The 25,512-nt window shown below is 38.9% G+C and overlaps 1 protein-coding gene across 2 annotated transcripts; it reads left to right on the top strand.

Annotated features, from left to right (window-relative positions):
- Positions 1-4: 4 nt before the first annotated feature.
- On the top strand, positions 5-21,001 carry MFSD11 (major facilitator superfamily domain containing 11). Of its 2 annotated transcripts, XM_048064427.2 has the most exons (15): positions 5-180; positions 2,421-2,576; positions 2,760-2,950; positions 4,398-4,453; positions 5,453-5,560; positions 5,997-6,076; positions 6,175-6,271; positions 8,468-8,526; positions 10,466-10,607; positions 11,196-11,236; positions 12,200-12,265; positions 14,221-14,346; positions 15,289-15,463; positions 16,456-16,591; positions 17,886-21,001. In XM_048064427.2, exons 3-15 carry the CDS (start codon positions 2,855-2,857, stop codon positions 18,048-18,050), a joined length of 1,347 nt encoding a protein of 448 aa, XP_047920384.1. In that variant the 5' UTR covers positions 5-180; positions 2,421-2,576; positions 2,760-2,854; the 3' UTR covers positions 18,051-21,001. The 2 variants fall into 2 exon arrangements, with proteins under 2 accessions (XP_047920384.1, XP_013034625.1); XM_013179171.3 differs by lacking the exon at positions 5-180 and having other exon boundaries at positions 2,331-2,576.
- The last annotated feature ends 4,511 nt before the right edge of the window (positions 21,002-25,512 follow it).

Genomic DNA, 25,512 nt, shown 5'->3' with positions numbered 1-25,512 from the left:
TTACCGGCCGCGTTTCCCTGAGGCGGAGCGTGGAGAATGGGTGCTTAAGTGACCGGCTCGCCACCGTTTTAAAGCGACCGTTGAAGGCTGCTGTGGCGTGACCCGGAAAGAATGGGAGGAGGCGGGGAAAATTTGAACGATTTGTGCTGAAAACGGCCCAAAATCGGAAATAAGCCGAGGGTTGGTTATTCCAGGGGGGAGGGAAAGGTGGGCAATCCCTACCGTGTGGGAAAAAAAAAAAAAATAAATAATAACTTAACGAAGGGAAGCGCCCCCCGCGCGGGCGGGGGGGAGGTGACGGTTTAAAATGGCGGCCGCTGAGGGGGAGGCGAGGGGGGAGGTAGTGTGTGGGGTTGCGGCTGGGTCCGGCGGGCTGCCCGCTGCTCTGTGCCGTCTCGTCCTGCCCTCCAGCCCCCCTTCCTTTCAGGGCGCTCCCCTAAAGCCGTCCCAGTTCGCCCGGGCTCCTGGCCGCGATGTGGTGGGGGCACGAAGAGGGGTGCTGGCGGAGGGGAGCGGGCGCCCCTCGGGCACGCCTCAGGCACCTCTCGGACACTCCTGGCGCTACGGCGGTTTCCACCCGGCGCGTTGAGCCTTGGAGGAATCAAAGCTGAGAAATACTGAAGGTTTAAGCTGCTGCTGCCATCGGGCACTCTTCGAAAGTTCGTGCCTGGGCAACGTGTGTGATGAAAGTGGAACGAGAGAGATCTGTCCTTGTAGAAGGAGGGCAAGCAGGTTCCCTGGGTTTTGCTAGGGAAGTCACTGAAAGCCCCCAGGTTTTCACTCCCTATGTCACTTTAGGCACTCAATAAAAGCCCCAAACATAAACTACAATATCTAGTTCTTAAAACGACACTGAATCTTTCTACTCATCTGTTCTGAAATCCCTTATTAATAGAAATAAAGACACGGTATGAATAAAGAAAAAAATGAGAAAGCAATTTCAGATTTAGTATTAAAATCCTTATTCTTACTGTATTTGTGTTTAATAAACTTTTTTTTTCTTTACACTGAAGTACAAAATACAATTACATGGATACAAACCCAGAAGCAATGATTTGTTTCTTGCTACAAAGGACTTAAATAAAATAACCCAGCTTTTTAAACATACTTTATTGCTTCAGGCTATATTGTTCTTTTCCTGCTCAGATACTTTTGATTCAAAAATTTTCTGATTCATCTGCTGGAATCCTTCAAAATCTTATCTTTCCAATGATTTCCTTAAAATGACAGAGGGAGCTTCCTCTGTTCCTTTTCCCCTTATATTGATTTGAAGTGAGTTTCACAATAACTTCAAATCGGTATAACCTGCTGTTGCCAAAATAATTGGTCCGGCACACCGGCACAGTTTTCCGTACCGCTGGGTGAATGCTTATGCTAGCACAAGGGGAAGAAGGCAGCGTGAGGGGGACACAGTGGCTAGAGGCACTGGAAACGTGGGATTTATTTTTTTAATGACAGCCTAAATTAACCATAAAAATTGGATCTTAAAAATCCAACCGAACTGTAAATATTTAATATAGGAAAATAAGGTAGTTTCACTTGAATTAAAAACAGAACCTGGATATTCTCATTTCATCTTAGTAAAGCGGCGTCTGCATAGTCCCATTGACTTTCTTCAAGTAAAAGCTGTTTAAAAGGTAAAATTTACATTTTTAGAAAATACAACTCACGAATTTAAAAAAAATAATATTAAACATGATGGCTGAGGTATGGATTTTGTTTTAGTACTTTACCGTAGATAGCAGGTATAAAATTTTGTGATTTGCCGTTTACTTCAGTTCTGGATTTGTATCCCGTTCTCTGGCTGGCAGTTAAGTGGGGCTCATTTAGCTGAACGCTCTGATCCTGACTTGGGGTTCCAACAGAACGTACACAAGATACTAACAGTAAAAAGCAACAATTTGGTCCGTACAAGGTGTGTGATTCCCTGTTTTAATTTTGCTGATATTTTAACAGAGATCTTCAAAACTAAAAGATCAATTGATCTTGAATTTATTAGTGAAAAATACCATAAAAAAGCAGAATATTAAGCGTATATCGTCACTAAAAATGAATGTAGTTGCTTGAGACAAAGCAGTGAAATGTTATAAAGACTTTCCTCTCCTGAATCACTAAGATAATGAAAGGCAGAAGCAATGAGCAGAGCACGTGTATTGGTAGCACTGAAGCACTTAACATTTGGTTTCTCTGAAATGGGAATCTTTTGCCCTTTGGAGTCACTTAGGAGATTTCCACCCTTTCAAGTAGAGGAAACAAAAAAAGAGAAAAAAAGTGTACTTTCATAAAACTGCATTTCCCATAGTGCACAAGGGCTTTCTGGGCAGGGTCAGCTGATCCGTATTGTGAAATGTTCCCGATTTCCTGTCCAACATCCATGGAAATGACTTGTATGTACAAATGTCTCATCTTTCCTTTGTCAGGTGATTTAACAGCTTTTGACTGGAATTCTGATCCAGAACGATGGCAAGAAACTGCGTGGATTAACTAGCTTGATATTTGGAAAACAGCTTCGTTTGGTGGAAAGAGATGTCACGGAGAAGTAACTGCAGTCTGCTCTGTTAACTTCGTGGGAAAAGGTAGGGAGAATCTTGAGCTTTACCTTTTGAACCTTATTTTTTGTTTGTTTATTTTCTAAGTTACTGACTTCGCAGTACATCATTTAAGGTACTCGACAGGTTTCTTGTTACAGCTATCAAGAAGCAGTAAGTAATCATTACGTTTGAAGCGTTCTTTTTAATTCTTTTTTTTTTTTTAAACAGGACTTTTAGTGGAAACTAAAGGGAAAACAGGCGTTATTTAAAGGGAAATAGAGTTTTTCCAGGCTGAAGCTGAGGACCTGGCAAGAAAACACAAAATGTCTCCTGAATCAAAAAAACTTTTCAACATACTTATTTTGGGAGTCTCATTTATGTTTATATTTACGGCTTTTCAAACATGTGGAAATATTGCGGTAGGTGTGAATTTCAAAACATGCCACATTTGTATCACAGTTTTATTGTCTTTTGCTTTACCGGGGATTTTTTAATATGCAATACATCTTGACATTTTCTCTCCTTTTTTTTTTGGTTTAGCATTAACTAGATTAAATTGGTCAACTGGATGTTTAAGCGGTTTATTTCTTGCAACTGTGCCTGATTGTTTAGAAAATTAATTAATCGTGTCAAATGTTAGAACTTCAATGTCTGCTTTGACACTTGGAATATTTAACAGTTGTATCTTTCATATTTCTGATTTTCCTAAACAGTCCCTTTCAAAATATTTGACTAAGATGTTATTATTAACCCCTTTTTAATATGTCCGTAGTTTCTCCTAGAGTGTCTTTAGACATTGAGGGGTATGAGGATAACATCTGACAAATAGACTTCCACAATTGCTAGATCTGCCAAGTCACGTTCCATCTGAATAAGAAATTTACTGCTAGTATATCGTGTGTATCTTTGCATGCTGAAGCAAAATTGGGAATAACATAATCCACATTTACTAATACAAGCACATTTCACTCTTAGTGATTAAATGTTTAGAATCTGATAGACCAGATCCTCTGGCTTAGTTATTGACATTGCTTTCAATATGGTTTTATGCTTGACAGGCTGTTAGATTTCAACATACCTCTTGAGCTTACAGGCCTTAGAGTTTCTCTTTTCTTGCGTGTAAGAATCCGTTCTGGGTTCAGACGTATAAATGCCCGTCCTTGCATTATAGAAATAATTACTTACAACAGTTCATGTTAAAATAATTGCACAGCATGATACCATATATCAGTACATAAGTACAGCACAGTGATCATGGAAGTTCTATTATGCAATGAATTTACAGCATCTCACTGAATTGGACCTAGTAATCATGCAATCATGTACTGTATTGTCATTAAAGTCATTAAAAATGACTTTCAATCAGATCTGCCACAGAATCCAGCTCATTACATGGTCTCATGATCACTAAAGCTGATTCAGGGGAAAAAAAAACGGAACAGGGTGTTGACAGGAAAGCAGAAAAAATGGAAACTCTCAGCTGAAGTCCAAGAGTCAGGCTAAATTAAGAGTATAGCTTCAGCCTTTTTTTCCCCCACTTTTTGCATGAAGATAGTCATGCGTAGTTACCTAAGAGAGGTGTTTTGTGAAACAAAAGTTTTGTAAAATACTTGAAGATCTCTGGTGAAATCATAGTACAATCCTAAAATACTTATTACTGCTTCAAACATAGATGTTTCCCTGCCAAATATCTCCTTCATCTTCAGTGTGGAGGTGTTGTGAGTTGTAATTAACACTTTAAATTAAGTACTTTGCAGGGTCTGTTAATGATAATTTCTAACATTTAATACTGGCTTCAAACCGATGCAAATGTTTTCAAATTACAAGAAACATTCTAACATTATTTCATGTGATTTCTCCTCACAGCAAACTGTTATAACAAATTTAAACAGCACAGATTTTCATGGCAGTGGCTACACAAGGTAATTTACACAGATCTTACTACTTTGCTCCTTGCAGGATGAAGCTAGTCATAATTACATCTGGTAGAGATATAATCTCAAGAGATTCTGGTGTTCTGCTGACTTAAAGCAGTTCAAAATGTGGCCTTCACACACTCAGTCTAGTTTTACTCTGAATTATTAATTTCTAATTGAGGTACATGCCTGTTTTGCGTATTTTCTTTTTAGGGAAAAAACAACATGCAGTCATCGCATTCTCAGCTTTTTATCTTAGAAGATGAAGAATGAAGTTTAAAACTTGCTAAGGCCTTGGTTGTTTGTCCTTGTACACCTCTGTGCCTTTGTGTAGGATGGGTTGTTTGGATCAACTTGCAGGAAATACTGCAATGTAAACATGAAAGGAGCAATCAGAAAGACAAGAAGAGAAGCAAGGTTCAAAGCTGCAAAATACCATTCCGATTGTTTATTGCACTGGCACAGCCAGACTCACCAGGCACAATCAGGGAGCTTTTGTAAACCAATTGATCTGTCATATAGGAAAGCCCGGTTGCTGCTTTGAGAGATTTACAGTCTTAATCTAAATTAAAAGTACAGCTAGCACAAAATACATCTATACAATTTCCGTGGTGTATTTGACAGAAGCTGAAAACCTCACTAATAAATGAAAGAAGTTTTGGTACATTCTCTTGTAGAAGTACTGGGCACAAAATACAGTAATTGTTGGTAAGGCACAATTTGACAAATCTATGTTGTAAATGACAAGACGTGCTGGCTTGCAGTAGTTTGGGACATGATTCATCAGTCCTAGAAACACTGTACACTCCTATATTCCTAGACAGAGTGCAATGATTGCAGGTAATTAGTCAGAGAAAGGAAGGGAATATTTGAATATGAAAGTTAGGCAGTTACTTAAGTTATGTATACTGATACTTTGGAGTCAGCTGAGCAGTGTTCTTAAACCAGCTGCATTTATAACCTGTGTTTTAAGTACTTAACCATCTCTGTTTTTTATTTATGCAGCATGTCCATTATTTATGGAGTATTCTCGGCATCAAACCTTTTCTCACCTTCAGTGGTTGCAATAGTGGGACCTCAACTCTCCATGGTTGTTAGTGGCCTATTTTATAGGCAAGTATTATTTTCGATTTTGTCTGCTTTCTTTGAAGTATCTTGCTGTCATTTTTTCACATGTAAGTGCTATGCCATACATGAAATTGCACTGGCTAAGCCAAGCGTCTCGCAGAGCTAGTGTATGTGTCAGTAGGTGAGTAACTTCAAGGTCCTTCAGGCTACTGGAAACAGAGTGTATTTTTTCCTCAGCATTTTCAGACTTTGCTGACTTTAGAGTTCAGGTTGTGGTCCCAGGTTAATGGCTACATTAAAAAAAAATCTGCATGCTTGGTGGAGTTAAAAGCTTACCCTTTTCACACATGACCTGAACTATTTTCCAAGGTCATTTGGGTGACAGTAGAGGATTTAGAAGAAGCCAAGTAAGATACCTGTTTGTCAAAGAACACTGTCCACTTTAAGTCTACATTCAATAAACAGATCTGTTCTCTTCCAGCTTGTACATTGCAGTTTTTATCCAGCCTTCTACATGGAGTTTCTACACTGCTTCTGTTTTTATTGGCATTGCAGCTGCTGGTAAGCATTGCTCTTACCCTGCTCACTATTCTTTGCTATATTTGAATATACCTCTAAAACGCTTCTATTTCCTGACCAATATCTTTTGCGTGTGACAGTACTATGGACGGCACAGGGAAATTGCTTGACTGTAAATTCTGATGAAAACAACATTGGAAGGAACAGTGGAGTATTTTGGGCGCTCTTACAGTCCAGGTAAGCTTTATTTGTTAATATTTTTGGTTGTGTACACATTCTACTTTTTATATTTTTTGATAATTGGTAGACTGCATTAAAAAAAAAATAATCACAAAACCGCCACTGGCATGTTGCAGTCAATGAAGCAGAAGGGAAAGTTAGAAGCAAAAATACTGTTGCTATTGTGCATTACAGAAGAGCGAATGAAAGCTACCTATTGCAAGTCTCTGCTTTTGACATGCTAAAAATATATGTTTCAGTTCTGGGAGCATTTGGTGTATGTAATAGAAATCTTGTTGATTTCGGAGGGCTGTGTTAATTTGTTTGAGGATCCTGAGCGTACCAATGAGCCCTAATGACCCTGTACTGCTTAACCTGGGACCACCACCACACCCCCATGTGCCCCATTTAAGCTCAGTGCTGAGCCTTTACTTCTTCTGGAGCTGTGTTGGAGGAGGACTAGTCTGCAGCTCAGCTACAGGCATGCCTGTGCCTGGCTTAAACCCTTTTGATCTGGACCACAATCCACAAACTGATTTCCCATCTTAGTTCTGCATTGTTACTGTGGACCCGTGTGGCAATTATTGGTTATGACTCTGGCCTGTGGATTGTTTTTTTGACTTGATCTCTGGCTCGCCTTATCGCCACAAGCTTGTCTGATGCTCTGGTCTCTTGGTTGACCTGATCTACAGTCAAGTCTTTAGGCTTGCGCTGTTTGGGGATGTGGGGTTGGGCTCTAGCTGGCAAAGTGCCTTCCCTGCTGGTTGTTATCCCCCTTGGCTTGTAGCCTTCCTGCCCCGAGGGAGCAGTAGAACCATGCTGCTCCCTGATGAGCTTCCAAAGGGAAGATGCTAAAGGTAGAACTGGCAGTTGGAAGTCAGAAAAGAGAGCTTGTATTTTTTGTTGATAGTTCTCTGAAGTTATGCTTAATGTGTTGCAGCAACTAATAAAAGCCAACAAAATGCTCAGCCTCAAGAAGGGCAGTGGATGCTGTGTTCCTGCCTTAAGAAACCTTGCCATTGAATATTTTGTGCAGATAGGTTTTATGCATCCCAGGAGAAAGTAATGCAGTTTAAGTATAGGGAAAAATAACACAAGCAAGCTTGAAAATAGAGCTGTAGATTTGAAAAGAGACTAAAAAGGCTGGGGCCAGTCAGTTTGGAGAGGAGGTGGCTGAGGAGGGTTACTCATGGGTTACCAAAACATGAAGGTGGCAGATGAGCTGAACGTAAAGCTGTTACTCACCCAATGCTGGAGCTCTAGTTGCTTGGTGAGACTGGAGGAGGATAGGTTTGGAGCAGTTGAAGTGCCTATTCCCACAATGGATTATAAACTTCTGAAACTTGCTGTCACAGAAGGGTTTGAAGTTGGGTAGCGTCAGCAAAACCAAAAAGGGATCAAAGAAATTCATTGATGGCAGGTCCACAAATGTATCCTGAAGGCAGATGCCTTTTACCACTGCTTGTACAGTAATTCTGGATATTGGGAGATAATGAGGGGAATGAATCACAGTGTTTGGGCTGCTGAGCTTGTGCTAAATTGCATTGCTAAAGCTGTTGGGGAGATAGAATGCTGCATTAATGGAACAGCAGTATGAAGCAGTGGTATGCTTGTTGTGTCCCTTAAGTTTCATGTTCAGGAATTAACATCTTGGTACTTTACCAGAGTAGCAATTTCTACAATCCCAACTAATCGTGCTTTACAGGAAATAAAATGCATGGTTTTACATGAGGAAGCTTCGCTCTAGGGCTATTTTGAGTCACCATTCATTCTGAGCTAATGTATTTCAGGAAACTATAGGTAGAAACAGAATTTCCCTTGAGCTGTTGACAATTTAGCATTGCTGGGCCAATATTTCAGGCAAGGCACACGATTCCTAGGGAAGCACTACAAAATTCTCTCTATAGATAGGTCAGCTTTCTAAGCTATACTCATCCAAAATCAGGGAGAGAGGCAACTTAGATGGTAATTTCCTCAGTTTTGCCATCTTGTTGTGTATTGATTCCTAGAAATGAGTGCCTACTATTATGGCACAAAAATCCTCTACTGTTTGAAATATTGTATGGAGTAAGCAGTTTATGTGGAGAATGATTAGCTTCTTTTTCTTTCACAATTCTTTCACTACTTTTGCATAGAATAATATTACCATGATGCTATAAACTTAATCTTACCACAGAAAATGCTGTTCACCTGTTCTGTCCTTTTTGTTCGCAGCTTGTTTTTTGGAAACCTCTACATATACTTTGCTTGGCAAGGAAAAACTTACATAACAGGTGGGTATTACGTGTTTGTGGGAAGCTGTCCTTCAGTGTACGGTATCATGAATAAACATATTAAATAACTGGAAAGCAGCAAGAAACTTGTACAATACCAAACAGACTATTTTTAGAGGATGTTTTGATTCAGTGTTCCACAGTACTCACAGACCTTGCATTTTATATGTTGGTTTCCTGCACGCAGCGCACTTTGAATAACTTCTTTTAGGATATTTCCTACAAAGTTATTCAGAATGCTAGTTCAGAATGAGGTTTTCTGTGGCAGCTACCTTGGGATTTTCCTCTGTGCACATGCATGCCAAAACACTCCCATTTAACACTCCTGTCTAATATGAATGCTATCCCATTCCAGAGTAAGTTCTAAGTGTAGACCACCCTTCTAAATCAGACTGGGGACTGATTAACCTATGAAATAAAGGAAAAAAGTTTTCTGGCAACTGCTGAAGTCAATAAGACAAGATGGGTAGGGCTATCTGCTAAGAAAGCTGCAATAGTGAAAATAGAGCAATCTGTAAGATTTTAATTACAAAAAGTATTGCTGGAAATGTATTAATAAATAGGGTTAATTGTCCTGTTCTGTAATGATTGTGAGAGTTTTCTTTATTGTAGTCAGTCTTATGAAGTAAAATATCTACCAGAATGACTATAGCAGAATATCTTCATCTTTTAAACGTTGGAATAATTTGTCAGTCAGGAATAAGATGTTGACTTCTAAATGATAATTATCACACTTCAAAAATACTGCCCTGTTGAGACGAACAGTCTGCCTCATGTCTCTGTTAGATGAATCTTCTCAGGTTCTCCACAGACTTGGGCTTGGTAGCACAGCACAGGTTAGTTTTGAAAGGTCAGCTCCCATGTTCCATCATCTTTACCCCAGAGACGTGAATGCTATTGAAAGTGCAGGAGACACTTTGAATCTGGAGGCCTTGAAGTTCTGTGCCTTCTAAATTTCATTGCCCCTGCTAACCACAAAATACAGCGATTTAATATCAGAGAGTTCTGCTGTTACATTTACCTTCATCTTTAAATGGAAGATGCTCTTGATGTCTTGAGACTTCTCTTTATTTAAAGATAGATGTAGGTTTTGGAAGGTTTGACAGTGTTTAAAAATCAATTCCTCCTTCCTTTTACTACCTATATGAGAACATTATAGACATTTCAAGAGGAAGCACGTTTTCTTCTTGATCTATAATCATACACAGGTTATTTTTAATTGACATAGAACAGCTTCCTGCTTACCTTTAAGCTAAAGTGCAGTAAATATAAGCATAGGCAATGTCCTCAGGTTTTTACGTTAGTTCTCTCACAGTTATTTGCTGTTTCTTGGCATTTTTTCCCCCCACTAATGTTTGCAAATAGGAATGACTTTGGTATTGCAGGTTTTCCTGTGCCAAACAGATTGAGTAGTGCGCCAGTGCAGGTGCAGAGGGCAGTAATTACCTTCTTCCATCTACACATTAGGTGCTGTGTCAGTTGTTGAGGTTTCAGTGGTTTTAAGGCGTTTGTAGTTTACAAGCCCAGTAGTTTGATGTTACAGTGTTAACATTTGTGATGCTGGTAACAGTTTTTTAGAAATCTGAAAGGTTTTGGCATAGCTTATCTCTACTCTAAATTATACAAGTCTTGAAAGACATACTTTATTCTTCTAATAATTTATGCACTTTCATTGCTAATTGGTTCCTCCTTGGCCATAGCATGTGAGGAAAAGTAAGGGACACTCTTTAATATGACAACATTTTATCAGCATCATAAAACTGAGATAGGAATTTGCCAGCAACTGGGTTCTTTTTGCTCCATATGCAACGTAAGTTTGAAAATTGGTATGCATTTTAAACACTGTTATGAAGTATCCCTGTATTAGTTTTGTGAAGGTGGTTGTCTTAGTTTGAATTACTTTTGCACATCTAGTTATGACTCTTACTTGCTTTTCCAGAGAGCGATCGCAGAACTGTCTTCATTGCACTGACTGTTATCAGCCTTGTGGGCACAGTTCTCTTCTTTCTGATTAGGAAACAAGAGGACACAAAAGCTCCAGGGGAGGAAGATTCTACTAATGAAATCCCAGGGGACAGCTCGTAAGTGTTTATGGCAAGTGTTTTCTCCACTGATTGTAAAAGATGTATCTGCCTTTCATCATCTTTCTTGCCCTCATCAGCCCAGGTTAAGGGATGGAACGAGCAGAAATTATTCCCTTCCTTTCTATAAGTTCTCTTGCATACTGACATATTTGTTGCATCTTCTCTAAATGTATAGATGCCACAGCTAAATACATTAGAAATGCTTAGGTAGGCAGACAGATTCAGTCCAGTTTTGTCTGAGGCATCATTTTAGATATCTTTGTTTAATTAAAAGCACAATGAATGTGTTAGAACATCATGAACAAGTATACTAGTGAAAAAATGCTCATTGTTAAAAATGCTCAGAAGAAAGTTTGTTGAGCAGGTTAATTTTTGAATGGCATTCACTTGCCCATAAAACAAATTCAACTTGTGGTCAGTAGTTTAAAGTCTCAAACTTCTAACAATATATTAGTATATTCCAGTATATAATGCTGGCCTAAAAAATATACAGACGCTTTCAAAAATGAGTTCAGTTGCTTTCCAGCATGGCAATGAAATGTGGCTATTCTTTTTCCATTTTGACCAAGTCATTTACTTCCCCAGGTCTGCACAAAACAAACTGACAAGAGCAGTGGATGCCTTTAGTAAGTACTCTTTAACGTAAGTTGCTTCAAAAAATACTAACGCATCCTTTACAGCTCTTCATGATTCTGCTGAGGTGTGATAATGTACAAATCACTGAGAAAGAAAAATTTGCAGGCAGATGAGGTTAAGAATTCAGTTATTCCACTTCAAATATAGAACTGGTCTGGCCTACAGGAGAAAAGGAGTGCCAAATGGCAGTGGTTTTCAGACCAGCGATGACAGTTCACATAGGGATATGGGACTGAATTTTGAGCCTCGCAGGAATTCAGTTTTCTTTAGAGGTATTGAGCTGGCTTTTTATGCTTCTTCCAGATGGCTGTATCATAGAAACAAAGTTTGACTGCAAGCAAAGATTTACAGTGACTTACACAGATAAGCTCAACAACAACAGGTCACTGCTTGGGAAAGCTAGTGCATGAAAGTAAAATTTTCTTCTCCTTTATGCTGTCATGTTAGTAGAGAAGTTGTATATAGTTTTATTTTGTCACCAAGGGATACCATTTAAATCAACGTTTTTGAACTGGACTGTCCACAGTTTTACTAAGTTTGATATGGTCTGTTGGCGACTTTTAGTTTGTTTTGAGAACATGGAGATCTTCATGGAGAAAGTATTTATTCTTTTTGGAGATAATCACCATGAACTGAGAGTACAAAAATACAGTGGGTGTAAGGGAAAAAACAACTGTCTACTAATTCTGAAATCATTTGAAAACTGCCTCTCCTGCTTTAATATTTCCCTCTCTTGCATTTCTTAGAAAAAAAGATTCTGGGTCAAACCATTTTTTAAAGCACGAGTCAGGGTCTGTCTGTTTAGCACTCTGTTTTTTTTATTTATTTCAGTAAAGTCACAGTTTGAATAATTTTAACTTATTTTTGCTTTAAGCAAAGAGCAAAAGAAAGTGCAGATACTCTTAATAATGTTAGTGGAAGTTGTATTAATTTCCATTATTATGTCTTTATAGAGAGATCTGTAAAGCTAAGCTTCACCAAGGAGATTCTGCTTCTCAGTGTTACAACAGCCTACACAGGTATGAAGCAAGCAGCGTGTAATGATGTAGCAGTGTTGGGGCCTTGTTTGGGATTTTAACCAATAACCATATAAAGGGAATTGTGTTTCTGTATCTCCACAAATGTTACTTGAATATTTCAGTTATCTTTGAGTTACTCACTTATGATGTTTCTAAGTTCTGCAAAGTGTTTCTGTATGGGAAGAGAGATGTACCTAAGTCTGCTAATGCTGGCATATAATGATACTTTGTTTGGTACGCCCAAATTGAGACTTAGGCAAAATTTACATAGCTAGTTTTAACGTTATTTGGTGCTGAACTATCAGTAGGTTATAGTTTATATTCAGTCCAACTGCATTGCATTTTAATTAAAATTTTTGCAGAGGACACTTTCAGTATCATCTCCATTAGGCTTGTAATGAGATGTGGGAGATTTCCCAGTAGAACCTAGGCTAAAACAAAGACTAAGTAAAAGTTAAGCCATTCAACTGTTGTTGTCTTTAGTATTTACAGTAATAGCTCTCTTTTTATCAACTTCAGTTAAACTTGACCTGCCATCATTTGACCAAAGTATGAGCTGTAGAATAAAAATGCATTTATTTTTGCTGTATATTAAAGCACTTCTTCCACAAAAAACAAACAAACAAACAAAAAACTATAAAATGTTCAAAATATTCAAATTAAGTTTTAGGAAGGATAGATGCATCTTTAGAACCTCAACTCTGAGTCACCATTTTGAAAAAATAACTCTTGTAGGTGAAAAGAAACTTTAAAATGTGAATAAATTATAAATGGTGCCATAAGGTCTGCTAAATTTTGCAGTCACTTTCCAGTGGAAGTAGTGCTAGTGGTGCAAGCTGACTTAATAGCTGCTAATCTGAGTTGCAAGTTACTTCACAGCATTTCCAGTGTTGTGTTAACCCAAATTAACTCGAATTCCTCATAGAATAGGAATGTGAAGCAAGATAACAAGGCAAGGGAGTTTGGTCTTGCCTGATTAATTTGAAATACGTCTTGAAGGTAAATGGAAAAAGTCAGTTCAGCTTGGAAGAACTATCTGCTGCCATCTGGTGGCTCTTGGTCAATATTGCCAGTTTATAGGAAAACTCAGTTTGATTAAGGTCAACAAAAGTTTTTACATCCCCCCAAAATATGGTCTGATTAATAAGAGTGATCAAAGCTCTGAGTCTACGTGGTTCACATACCATGTTAGATATCCTGCTACTGGTGGACCAGTAAATGGTGTGCTGTATTTTTGCAATAACAAAAGACGGAGGTGAATGAGAAACAGATTTAGTTTATAACTTTTTCATTAAGCATTACACTTTGTATTCTTTTAATTATATTTCTATTAAGAAGCTAGTATTTTCATATTGGTTCCTTTTGTTGGACTCAGCTACGTTACTTTTCCTTGCAATAATAACAATAGAAAGAAAGAAGAATTTTTAAAAATAGTAGTTGTTCTTGCTCAGTTTTAGTTCATTATGTGTGTTTGGAAAAAGTAAGCAATTCAGTCTAAAAATACTACCTCTTCATTGGGATTTGGAGATGCAGGGGTCTTACAAATACTATAATCTAGGGAAAAAACATCTTAAACTGAAATTGCTTCATTTCCTCAGTTATTTTAAGTGTTGTTTCACATGGCACTTTCCGTTTGAATGAAACTCCGAAGTTCTTGAAAAGTAGAAATGCAAACTATATATTTAGGGTATATAGGGACTGTCAACAGCAGCCGTACTGACTCTAAGTGCATCTGGTGCTAATTACAGTGGCAGTTTTTTCTAATGTTGTTTCCATAAACTGGCATAGGAAATTATTGTAATTACATAGCTTAAAAATCCTCTTGTTTCCTTCTGTTACGTTTACCTCATTAAAATATGTATTTGAAAGTTACTTTAGGGAAAAACATTTAGACAGTGTTTTTTCATAAGCTTTGTAATAGCTCATCTGTCAGTTTTGTTTGGTTTTCTTCAAAGGTTTGGAATTAACATTCTTTTCTGGAGTATATGGAACATGTATTGGTGCTGTGAATAGGTTTGGTGGTGAAGAGAAAAGCCTTATTGGTCTCTCTGGTATTTTTATTGGTGTTGGAGAAATTTTAGGTGAGTCTAAACTTATTGCTTTCTAGAGGAGAAAGGGTTTAAGATGTTGTAGTTATTCAAAAGGTTTTTTGTATTTAGCTGAATAGTGTCTTTCAAGCTTCTAGCAACGATTACGTGAACAAAAAATAAAATCTCAAATAAAATTGTCAGCATGGTTCTTTATTGCACTGTGAATTATATAGCACACCATGTAAAGTGAATGCAGAGTAGGATGTGAAATACTGTTGGCTATGAATCTTAAGATTCTGTGGTGTTCTTGGGTTAGTGCAGAGGAACACAAAATTTAGGATGGGAGAAACTCTGCATTTGATAATTTTCAGCATTTTTGATATTTTGTTCTTATATTGTATTCTCTTTACATTTATTATTTAAGTGATATCTTAACTGTTTTTCATTAAGTACACAAGATTTTTCTTAAAAGCTTGTGTTAAGTGAGATTTGATTTCTGAGTAAAACTGAATGTAGATAGTGTTAATTAATATTTTCTTGTTTAAACTCAAGTATTGCAGCATTTAAACACACTTTGTGTTGGCAAGTAGCTTGGCTACATAGAGAGGTGCGTGCTTTTGCAGTTACCAAAGCTAAGCACAAGGTCGTCCCTTTTTACTTCATACTGTTGTGATCCTGGAGGAAACAGTGGTCTGGCAAAATACCTTGCAAAAAGGTTAAGTGTTGTTTTCAGCACTCGTCTGATAAATCCCCTGCCTACGTTTTCTCAGACATCTCTAGCAACCCAGAGGTTCTGTTATCTGGCAAGCAGGCCTGGCAGAGCTGGCAAACTCCTTGGGGCTGGTTTCATATCTGTAAATATATTTATTTATTTAACATGGGGAAAGTTACAGCATGTTTTCATCATTTTTCTGTTTCCAGTATTTTAGGTTTGGTTCTGTTCTTTATCTCTCCAGTTCTGATTTAATTATTTGATCTTTTCCATTTCTACAGGTGGAGGAATCTTTGGTTTACTAAGCAAGAATAATCGCTTTGGCAGGAACCCTGTTGTGATGCTAGGCATCATTATTCATTTCATAGCCTTTTATTTAATTTTTTTAAACATGCCAAATGATGCCCCTATTGCTCCCATGGAAGGAACAGATGGTATTGCTTATATGATTCCAAGGTATGTAAGCTCTTTACTCTGGCTGGTATATCTCAAGATGTGTATAAACAGCCTGTACTTCTAACAGAAAACTCCTTGAAGCTGCTTTTCTGTGTAGAGACTAAGCCTGTAGGAAGGCTTTTGGAAGTTCTTGGTAATATTTATGTTAGCTATTCTACCAGTGCGCACTCATTTTAGGAATTTTAAAAAGCATGAGGATATTTGGCAGCAATTATGCCATTTGAGAACATGACTCTTACAGGTATGACCAACAACTATTGTGCTAGATGTCAGGAATTCAGTTTAACTGTTGGGCTCAGTTTTACAATAGCATGGAGCACCAGCCTTGCACTGTAGCTCTAGTTTCCAAAGTCTTTGAATGCTCTTTGTTGAAGTCCACTTGATCTAGTTTGAGCCATGCTCTGCCTGTCTTACACTGCTCGATGTTAGGAGAAGAATATAGGGAGCTTTCTTATCTCATCATTGCAACCTTTTGGGGTGTATCTTTGCCAGTTTGCATGAAGCTAGTGTTGTCAGTTTGTGCAGGCACAGCTGCTAAGATGCAATTACAAGCATTTGTGCCTGTACAGGCACCTTTTTTTTTTTTTAACCGGAGTATCTTTCTGCAATATGAATTGGTCGTTCTTTCGTATTCCCACAGTTTCTGTGACTTCACCATATGTGTCTTAGCTTTCGATCACTACCATGTGGGCTTTGTGGCTCCAGGCACCAAAATAAGTTTTTAGCAATTCTAATTCAGTTTAGAATCAATTGTTGGTAATACTAGCAGAAGTCTTGGCATTCAAGAAATTAAAATCTGATGAAACTATTCTTTTTGCCAGCCAAATGTTCCCAGTTCTTTTCCAGTGAAATTTAAAGTTTGATAACTTTCTTCCATTCTCCATTTCCAAGTAAGTCTGCCAAAAAATAGTTCGTAGGCTCGTACATTAGCTAGTAGCTGTGTAAGCTGTTTGAATGAATGATTCTCAAATTTGGTTCACTTTTTCCTTCAGCAAAGAAGTGGCCATATTCTGCAGCTTTCTGTTGGGCCTGGGAGACAGCTGCTTTAATACCCAACTCCTCAGCATTTTAGGATTCCTGTATTCTGAAGACAGTGCTCCTGCCTTTGCCATCTTTAAGTTTGTTCAGGTACTACATCACACAGCTTTTTGAATGTATGGTTGTTGGAATATTATTGAAGTAACAGGTTGGCTTCTTTAATGAGCTCAAGAAAATGTTATTTCCACAGAGGATGTGAACCTGTTTTTCACAGAAAAGTTTTCAAGTAGGAGTAGCTTGATTGTATAGCTTGCTGTGATTATGTAATCAAACTGCTATTACAAGTTTTGCGGGAGATTAGAAATACTGGAAACTCTTGTTTAAAGTCAGTAGACTTGCACAGTTAAGCAGGCTTGAGTTTTATTTAAATATTTGTCTGTGGAATTTATTTACTTAAGTTTTTAGTTACAGGATTGAGTTAAAAGGAAAAAAAGTTTTAAGTAGTGGTTGAAGAGTTTGCAGGTGTTGTGTTACATCATTGGGCGTTACCAGGTGGGTGTGCAGACAAAAGTAAAATTATTTTTTACTTGTTTTTAAGTTGTCATAATGCCAAAACGGATGTATTTATGCTAGCTGAAGACTCAGCGAAAAGTCTTCATATGTATGTTCTGGATAGATCGCTTTGCTCACAGGAATTAACCGTGTTTGATAATGACAGGTTAAAATCTGCGTTAATCAGAGGTATCAGTAGGAAAACTGAGGCACAAGGTATTGAAACTATTCACAGATGGCCATACCATAGTAAATTAGTGCTGGGAGGAGAGTCCAGGGTGTGTCCAGTTTAAAAGATTATCATTGCTTGCCTTAGGGCTTTTATCTTCTGTGATGTTTTTTCTGGTGCACTGCTCCATCTTATATATGTTCTCAGTGATATCTAAAATCTGAGATAGACAGAAAAGGTAAAGATTCTTTATGCAAGCTTTAATGAAAATTTTACCCTTAAACAGGATATACTGCAAGCGAGCAGCAACGCCTGTCAAAACTTCCAGCTATTTTGCTATAGAATATTTTGTGATGCTGTAAAGCTGAAAATAGGTTTTCTGGATTTTGTCCTAAAGCCTTGGCTGTGTCGCTTCTAGACAAAATGTTTTGAAATACCAGAGAACTGTACTTGCTATGCAACACACGTTTTTGGATGTGGTGTTCACTTTCTATAGCTTATGCTATTTAAATAACAAGTAAAAACTAAATCTGTTGTATATCAAATCAAGGCATATGTTGAGGTATAATGAAGCTTAAGATCGCATATCTTCTAAAGAAGTGTATCAAGGGATGCATGTTAACTATGTGTATCAGTTCGCATATCATTTTGATCATCCTTATATAGCAATGCTGGACTGGATATCTACACATACGGTCTTTCACTTTGCTTTTGTTTTCTCAGTCCATCTGTGCTGCAGTTGCATATTTCTACAGCAACTACTTTCTTCTGCAGTGGCAACTCCTCATCATGGTGGTTGTGGGCTTCTTCGGAACAGTCACCTTCTTTACAGTGGAGTGGAAAGCAGCAGCTCTTCGTGCTCGTGGCTCTGAGTACAGCAGCATTTGATCTAGATACACCACACTTAGTCCAACGTAAGGAAAAACAGAGGCACACTTACTGTCAAGTGATGTGGGAAGGTGAAAAGATCAAGTTGAAGAGATTAAGATGGAGGAAGCTACTACTAAACTGCCATCAGCGTAACTGAACATGAAACATGGGAGGAGAAAATGCCAAGTCTGAAAACCTTTTTTCTTTAATCAGCCGAGTGTGGCATGCGTGCTCTTAAAAATCCTGTGTTAGAGATGGGAGCAAATAGAGATTTATATATTGAACAATTCTGTTCTAAGCCATACCTTCCTGAAGGTGTAATTGCCTAATTTCACTCTATTATTCACTTCAGAATTATTTTTTCATATATTATTTTTTACCTGTGTTCTAGTTCTGCAGACACTTAAGTTCTTCTGTTGAATGAGCAATACTTTCATTAGGCGTTATTACAGAATGTGTCTGTACAACTGAAAAATGAATTCGTCATTGACTTGTTCAACGATTAGATATGCAGAAGTATTTCTGTGGGAAATGTTGCCTTACTGCTTTAACTGAAAGTCTTCAAATTCTTGTTTACAGGAATTTGCTTTACTTAGTCATCTTAAAGACATGGTCATGTGAAGTACTGGTATTTGAAAACAGCTTGTAGGCTCAGCATCTATCAGCATTGAACGGCGTTGGGATAGCTGCTGTAACTTTCTCAGGGTGGTGCTATATGAAGGACCACAAGACATGGCTTCCCTCGCAGAATTCCAAATAGCCCTTTTGAGTTCACTGAAACCTTCATCATAATCTGTGTTGGAAGCATTGTCAAAGATACCTTTTAGAAGTACAAACGGACTCAGAGTATGAACTGTAAGAATAATCTTGTGGTGTTCATTCTACAGCATAGTCTAAAAATACCTGACACAATTGACGTAAGCTGTTTTGTTCAATATATTTTGGGAATACTGTACTGTAATCTCATTCTGCAAAATGTGAAAACAAGCTGAATAGCACAGCAACTAAGTTTTAATCCAGAACTGTTGTAGATGGTAGTATAATGTAGGCAGCAAATGCAAATCCACCTTGATTTTATCCGTCTACATGACTTTAATTCTTGCAGCTTTGTTTCCATCCAGCAGACAAGATGCAGCTGAGAGCAGATGTGGAAGACCGAGAAAGGTGTGTCCTTCGACACTCATATTTTTAGAAAAGTACTGTTTGCTAGCCTTTTTATGTACAGACAGAATGCAAATGTCTTATTTTTGAAGAAGTTTAAAAAAAAAAGTTGACTCAGATTATTTGTCAGTAGCTCCATGTCAGTAGCTGCATGTCATAACTACGTAGGTGTACCCGAGGTTAAACTTTGTGAGGGAGTGCAGTATTTCCCATGACATTTGCTGTCACTTTTACTCTCACAGAGCATGTAACACTACTCCTATGAAGCACAGCTGTCTTCATGCACAATAAAATAGCAAAGAGTTATTTTAGAGGCACATAGAAAGATTTTAAATTCACTCCAGGTTTTTGCTGTGAGTTAGTTCATAGGGTGTTAGGGAGGATTAGAGGGCACCTGAACATTTGGCAAGCAAAGAAATGCAAGGACAGGCAGGAAAGCCTTCGTGTATTCCCAGGAGATTTAATGAATAATGTTAAAAAAAAAAAAAAAAAAGCACACATTGACTGAGGGGTTATTGAAGTCATTCCAATTTGTCAAACTGGATGTTCAGTATGCAGTCACAAAAAGTGAGTAGCAGCGCTCTAATGCTCTTATCCATTCCTGTTCTCCTGTAATTGGAACCATACTAGTTATATCTTGAACACCCGAAGGTATACATTTGAGGTGATGTGTTATACATCGTGGATGATAGGACGCTGTCAGTGATTACACTTCTCTTGTTGCTATGTATTTGTATTTTCTCCCAAATAAGTGATCAAGTCTTTTTTTTTAAGATACGGAGTTACTTTTCTCTCTGGTTATTTGTGGGACCTGTTCTCGCCGTACATATCAACAAGAGAAGGTACTGAAAGTCCACAAGGAACAACTTTGTCTTGCAGGGAGGGAAAATGATTCTCAGGTCTTGTGGTAATGAGTAACTTATAAATGCATTTAAAGCGATGCAGTTTAATTTTAGCTAGGTAACGCCTCTCATGAGGTTGCTTTTAAAATTGATCCCTTTTAATGAACTTCTGTGGTGTTCATCTGCAGCATAAGAATTATATCAACTATTTTATTAGAAATTGAAGGAAATCTCTAAGTTTGTGTAGCTTCAGCAAGCATTTTGAAGCCAACTTTCAGGGATCCTAATGAACTAGGAGTTGTGCATGTTCAGTATGTATGTGAATCAGATGTTTTACTCTTTTTTCCTCTTTCTGTTCTGCTTGGTCTGACTCAATACTGGATGATGTTAGAAGGCCATTCAGAACTATTTATTGGGTCATTGAAGTGAAGTATTATTGCTCTGACAAGTTTTACAAGGCTATCTGTGATGCAGTTTAGAGAATTTCATGGATTTCATTTTTTATTTTACTATTAACTATCTAAGTGTAACTTAACTTTTGATCTTAAGAAACCGTTCTCAGTTAATCAAGCTGGCCATGACACTGGATTGCCTTTCACTTATTTCCTTGATTTGTTGGGTAATAAAAATCCACACAGCAATACACAATAGTTTGGTCAGAATTTTTGGTATAGCAGTATGAAGAATAGGAATGCTGGCATCCATTATCATTCCATCTCTTAATCTTTTTATCAGTATTTACCATCCCTGAGACTGTACCCCATTCATTTCGCTTCCTTGATCTTTGAACAATTTCACATTAATCTGAGATGTAAGCTTACTGTTTATTTCAGTGGGATTTGAAAAAAAGGCTTTTGCTGTATTTGTGCTATCACGGTTTTGTTTTATGTTAGAGATTTTATCTTTAAGTGAAAGTACACATTAATTTGCTTAGGTTTATTAAAAATATCTTTTTTGCTGCTTGTATCCTTTTACATTGTTACTAGTCTAATATCCTGACATATCACATCCAAGTTTTTCAAACAAATGCTAAGAGGAAATGAAAACTGATATTCGTGACTTCTGAGTGCCAAAGAAGCTGCTGTAAATTAGTCTTTCATGCATATCGTACAAGCATATCTATATTTTTGTCTTGCCAGTCGGTTTTCCTTCTGATATAATATGAATGTATGCAAAGAGAATTTCTACTGCTCTAGACCTCATTCATAATTAAGTTATGTCCTTCTTATTTTTGTTGTGATCATTTCATTTGGTACAAGCTATGTTAGAAAGCTGGTATAAATAAGGGAAAAAATTATAAAATGTTCTTTATAAGTCTGATCTTTATACCCTTCTGCCGATACTAGTTAAACTAACTCTAGCTAAACTAAACTAGCTAAACTAGTGAGGGATATTTGGGGGGAAGTCATGACTTTTACTGAGGTCGCTGACTTAGCAGAAGCCCTCCTGTGGTGTGCCTATTTAAAAGCTACAAGTCTGCTGGTATAGTTCTTCACATTTTTGTGACCGGTTTAAACTGTATGGGAAAGAGCTTCCTGGTGGGGTATGTTGGTTAAGCTTTCTGGAGAATAATTTTAGCGTAGAAAACTATAAATTCGGGTCTTGTGTGAGTTGACCAGACTGAGAAAGCTCCGCTTGCCTTTCTGTTAACTCCACTAGTTTACTTCAGCTGGGGAACGTGGCTCCCTTGACAGCCTACATTAAATGCCAGTGAGTAATGCTGCGGAGGTTGCCTAGGAGTTTGCCTCTGCTTGAAAAGTAGGCCATGCATGAAGAGAACTTCACATTTTCTAGAGCAATGTTTAATTGTTTGCTGTCAGCAAAAGGAAGAAAACCAAAAAGGCAGAATTAAAGGTGGAGCTGAAGTCAAGAAGTTAGCTGCTTGTCATTCTGATGTGCCTGCATTGGTTCAGGAGCAGGGGTGAGAGTCTCCGTCGGTTGTTGTTTCTGCAGATAAATTCAGACTGACACTTTGATAAGCTTAATTTTGGAAATTATGCTCGTGCCAAAAGAGAAGCACTAACAAGAGTGGAAGAAACTGCCCTAAAGAGGAACAGAACGCATCTGAACTGAGGAAACACTTCACAGCAGGCACGTGGAGGGGATGCTTTGTGCAGTTGAGTTTGGGCATGTAGCTGCTGCTGCTGGAATTAACTCAATTTCCGTTTGTTTCATGCTTTCTCTGCTGTCTTAGTTACTTCAGTTGTTGAATGTCCTCTTCTGAGCTATCCTGTCATTTCTTTACACTTTGCCATTGTCAAATTAATTTTAAATCTAATGGTTGAGATCTTTTTTTACTTTTATAGAAGGTGGGTTTAGGTTAGAATTCATGATGCATTAATTGAGAACAGGCTCACAGTTATCCTAATGAAAACACTGATTTCAAGTGTATTGCGTGAAAACAGCCTCTGTGATGTTTCTTTACATGGTCACAGCCACACAAATAAAAAAGACAGTGATTTTGTTAATACGCTTGCGAAGTCATCAGAATTACTCTTCAACTGTTTTAAACATTGGGGAGGCAACTTTGTAAAGAAAAAGAGATGGTCTTAACTGATGGATCTCTGAAGTATTTTGTCATCAGTAACGGCTTGCTTAGGAAAACAAAGGTATTTTGTTTTGTGCCAAGCAGCACTTTCGAGCAACTTAATCCTAGCTATGGCATAGGCTAGAGAAATGTCATAAGGAAATGAGGGTGGGTGATTCAGTCCTGGCCCACTCCATCTCTGTGTGTGGATTTAAGAACCCATCTTTCAAAAAGTGATCCTGTTGGCAAGAAGAGAATGATCCAATTTTATTTTTTTATTGATTCCTCTTCCATTATCCTTTCCCATGGCTTTGGATACTTTTCTGCTGATACTTTGCTCCAAATTCAAGTGTTGCATGTCTGATACTCCAAGAAATTATCAGAACTGTGGCTAGCAGCTAGCTGTTTAAATCCTGCTTATCTAAAATCAAGTGGAGGTGAGGAGGGTGGTTGTCCCATCAGAGACTGGGTGGTTAAAGTCCATGGTTTGGTGCACGTCCTGTCTTCTTGTTGTGACTGGATGGGGTGGAGGGAGCAGCTGGGGATGGCTTTGGCTGTTGTTTGGGTTGCACCGGCTTGTATATGAAAACATGACTGCAGAGGGGAAAGAGGGGAAGGTGCCCAATGCCATGAAGCCAGTACAGACTGATTTTTCCCCGCTGCATTTTTCCCTGAAGATGCTGTCATTTGCAAATTCCTCAGAAATCCTCTGTGGTTCCAGAGTGTGACATCTAGGTGGCCTTGGTATTCTAATTTCCGAGATAAAGTATCTGTATTCAATTGCTGACTGTAAAATCCTTTATATGTGCAAATAGAAGAAGAACCTCCTAGGTTAGCTTGCGTTGCACTCAGCCCTTTTGAGCCTTTGGATAAAAGGACATTTAGGACGTTGTGCTTCAAAGTTAAATCATAAGGGGGGGGGGGAGAGAATAGAAGGGCTTGTGCCTTAAATGAAGAATCATTCATTCTGTCATAATGAAGGGAAACAGCTATTCGTTAAGGTCACTTAGTGAAATTAACTTCAATTAAGCAGCTTTACTAAAGGCAACGGTGACTGCTTATTGTCAGAGCCACTCATCTTGTAATGCCTGACCTGCGGAGTTTGTTATGATTAATAATCTTCATTTAAAGAAAACAAAAAACAATTACACAGATAATAGCTTGTTTAAAAGAGCCTCGCCACCATACATCACTATTTGTTTCGTGCTTGCGGAAGTATAACTGGCACAGAACATTTACCTGCTCCCATGCTGAATGGTTGTGCTAAGGAAATAAAACACTTCCTCCGCAGCCATGCAGGCAGGTCACTAACGCATCATTCGAGCAGTCCTCTGGTTGAACCAGTGAATTGGCGTGACCTTATGTTTTCCAGAGTAAATGTCTAATTGCTGATTTTTTTATTAAAAACGCATTTTATGAGCAGACGTGCTGGTTGGCCCTGTGATTTGGGGATAAGGTGTCGGAGCGATGGGTGGAACGCCAGCCTGGAGGCAGCTGTCAGACACCCTGCGGGTGTCTGTCCGGAGGTGGGAGCGGGATGCCCAGCTGAGAGCCGTCCGATGGTGCCTGTTGCTGCTTGTGTCACGCCTCTCAACAGCTGAGGATGCCCCGGGCTGCATGTTATGCTCACTTCTGTGACAGCATGGTGCTGAAAAGGGGAGGAACTGGGAGGAATCACAAGCTGCCAGGGCACTTCTGCCCTGTTCAGGCAGCGTGGCTGATGGAAGAGTGCAGGTGGAGGACAGCTGTGAAGGCTCAGCGTTTCCCCTTACTGCTAATTTATCTGTAAGAATAATCTAAAATTTGCAGACTACATTTTTAAATTGACTTTCTTCCCAATATGTGTATTCCTGTGAAATACTTGTATAGAATATAAATGACCGCTGTTCTGATGTATTGCTGTGCTCAGACAACGCATGCAGCAGCTGGTGCTTCCCGTTAGGGGTGTTCTCCGTGCACACCGGTGATGCGGCCTCGCAGCACGATGAAGGTGACTGCTCCTCCTCCCTGCTCTTCCTCCCCTCGGCGCTGGGACTCTTCCTCTGCCTTTGGAGGCTGCAGGCACGGGCGTGAGACTGATGCTCTCCCTTAGCGTGTTGGGCTGCGCAGTGGGTAGGCACTAGGCAGTGCTGAACTCATCAGTAAAAGGGCCACTTGTGCTCTAATTGGGATTTCTGGAGGAAAATATGGCACGAGTGAGACTTTTTTCTCCATTTTCTCCAAACAGGAATGTTCCAGTGCTCACATTCGCATGCCGCCCCTACCTCAATGCGGAGCAAAGTAGAGCAGCAATCACAGGCAGAGCTCAATGACAGTTATGAATAATTATAATAATCATACTTCGTTAGAGCCTAATTCTGCAACTTCTCAGCCGTGTCAGGAAGACACGAAGCGCTGCCCTTTCCCAGCCTGCGGCGGAGGCCGGTGCGTGGTGCCCCTGCGGGTGCTCGGCGTGGAGCGGCTCCCTGCTAGCGCTGCTGGGGTTTGATGCACACACCAGAAATGGCTGTAGGGGGAGGAAGGGACATTGTGCACGCTGAGTTTCATTCCACGCAGAAAGCAATCGGATTTTAAAAGTTTGTTAGGCGATAAAAATACTTGTGTTCGGTGGTAAACAAATAAACCACCGCTGCCAGGGATGGGGAAGGGGGGAGGACCCGAAGTGTGCAAGGAGCTGGGACACTGTGTGCTATACTCCAAGCAGCTGGAAGTGCAGTTTGAGAGTCAATATTTTAATGAGAGGCTGTATTTAGCGAGAACGATAGTGTTCTGGGGTCACTGACAAGCTCTCACATGAATTTGTTTTGTCTCCGGTGGAGTTAAAGACTTGGTGTCAATAGCACTTAGATGTGACTGCTCAGTACTTCCTACTGCAAAGCATTGCTCTGAAATACTTGATTCGCTTTTCCTCTGTCAATAAACTGTCCTAAAAAGTTCATGCAGGGGATAA

This window comes from Anser cygnoides, chromosome 19 (assembly GCF_040182565.1).
Source record: "Anser cygnoides isolate HZ-2024a breed goose chromosome 19, Taihu_goose_T2T_genome, whole genome shotgun sequence".
Taxonomy (NCBI): Eukaryota; Metazoa; Chordata; class Aves; order Anseriformes; family Anatidae; genus Anser; species Anser cygnoides.
Note: the sequence above shows the minus strand (reverse complement) of the source record. Positions and strands in the feature narration are given on the sequence as shown.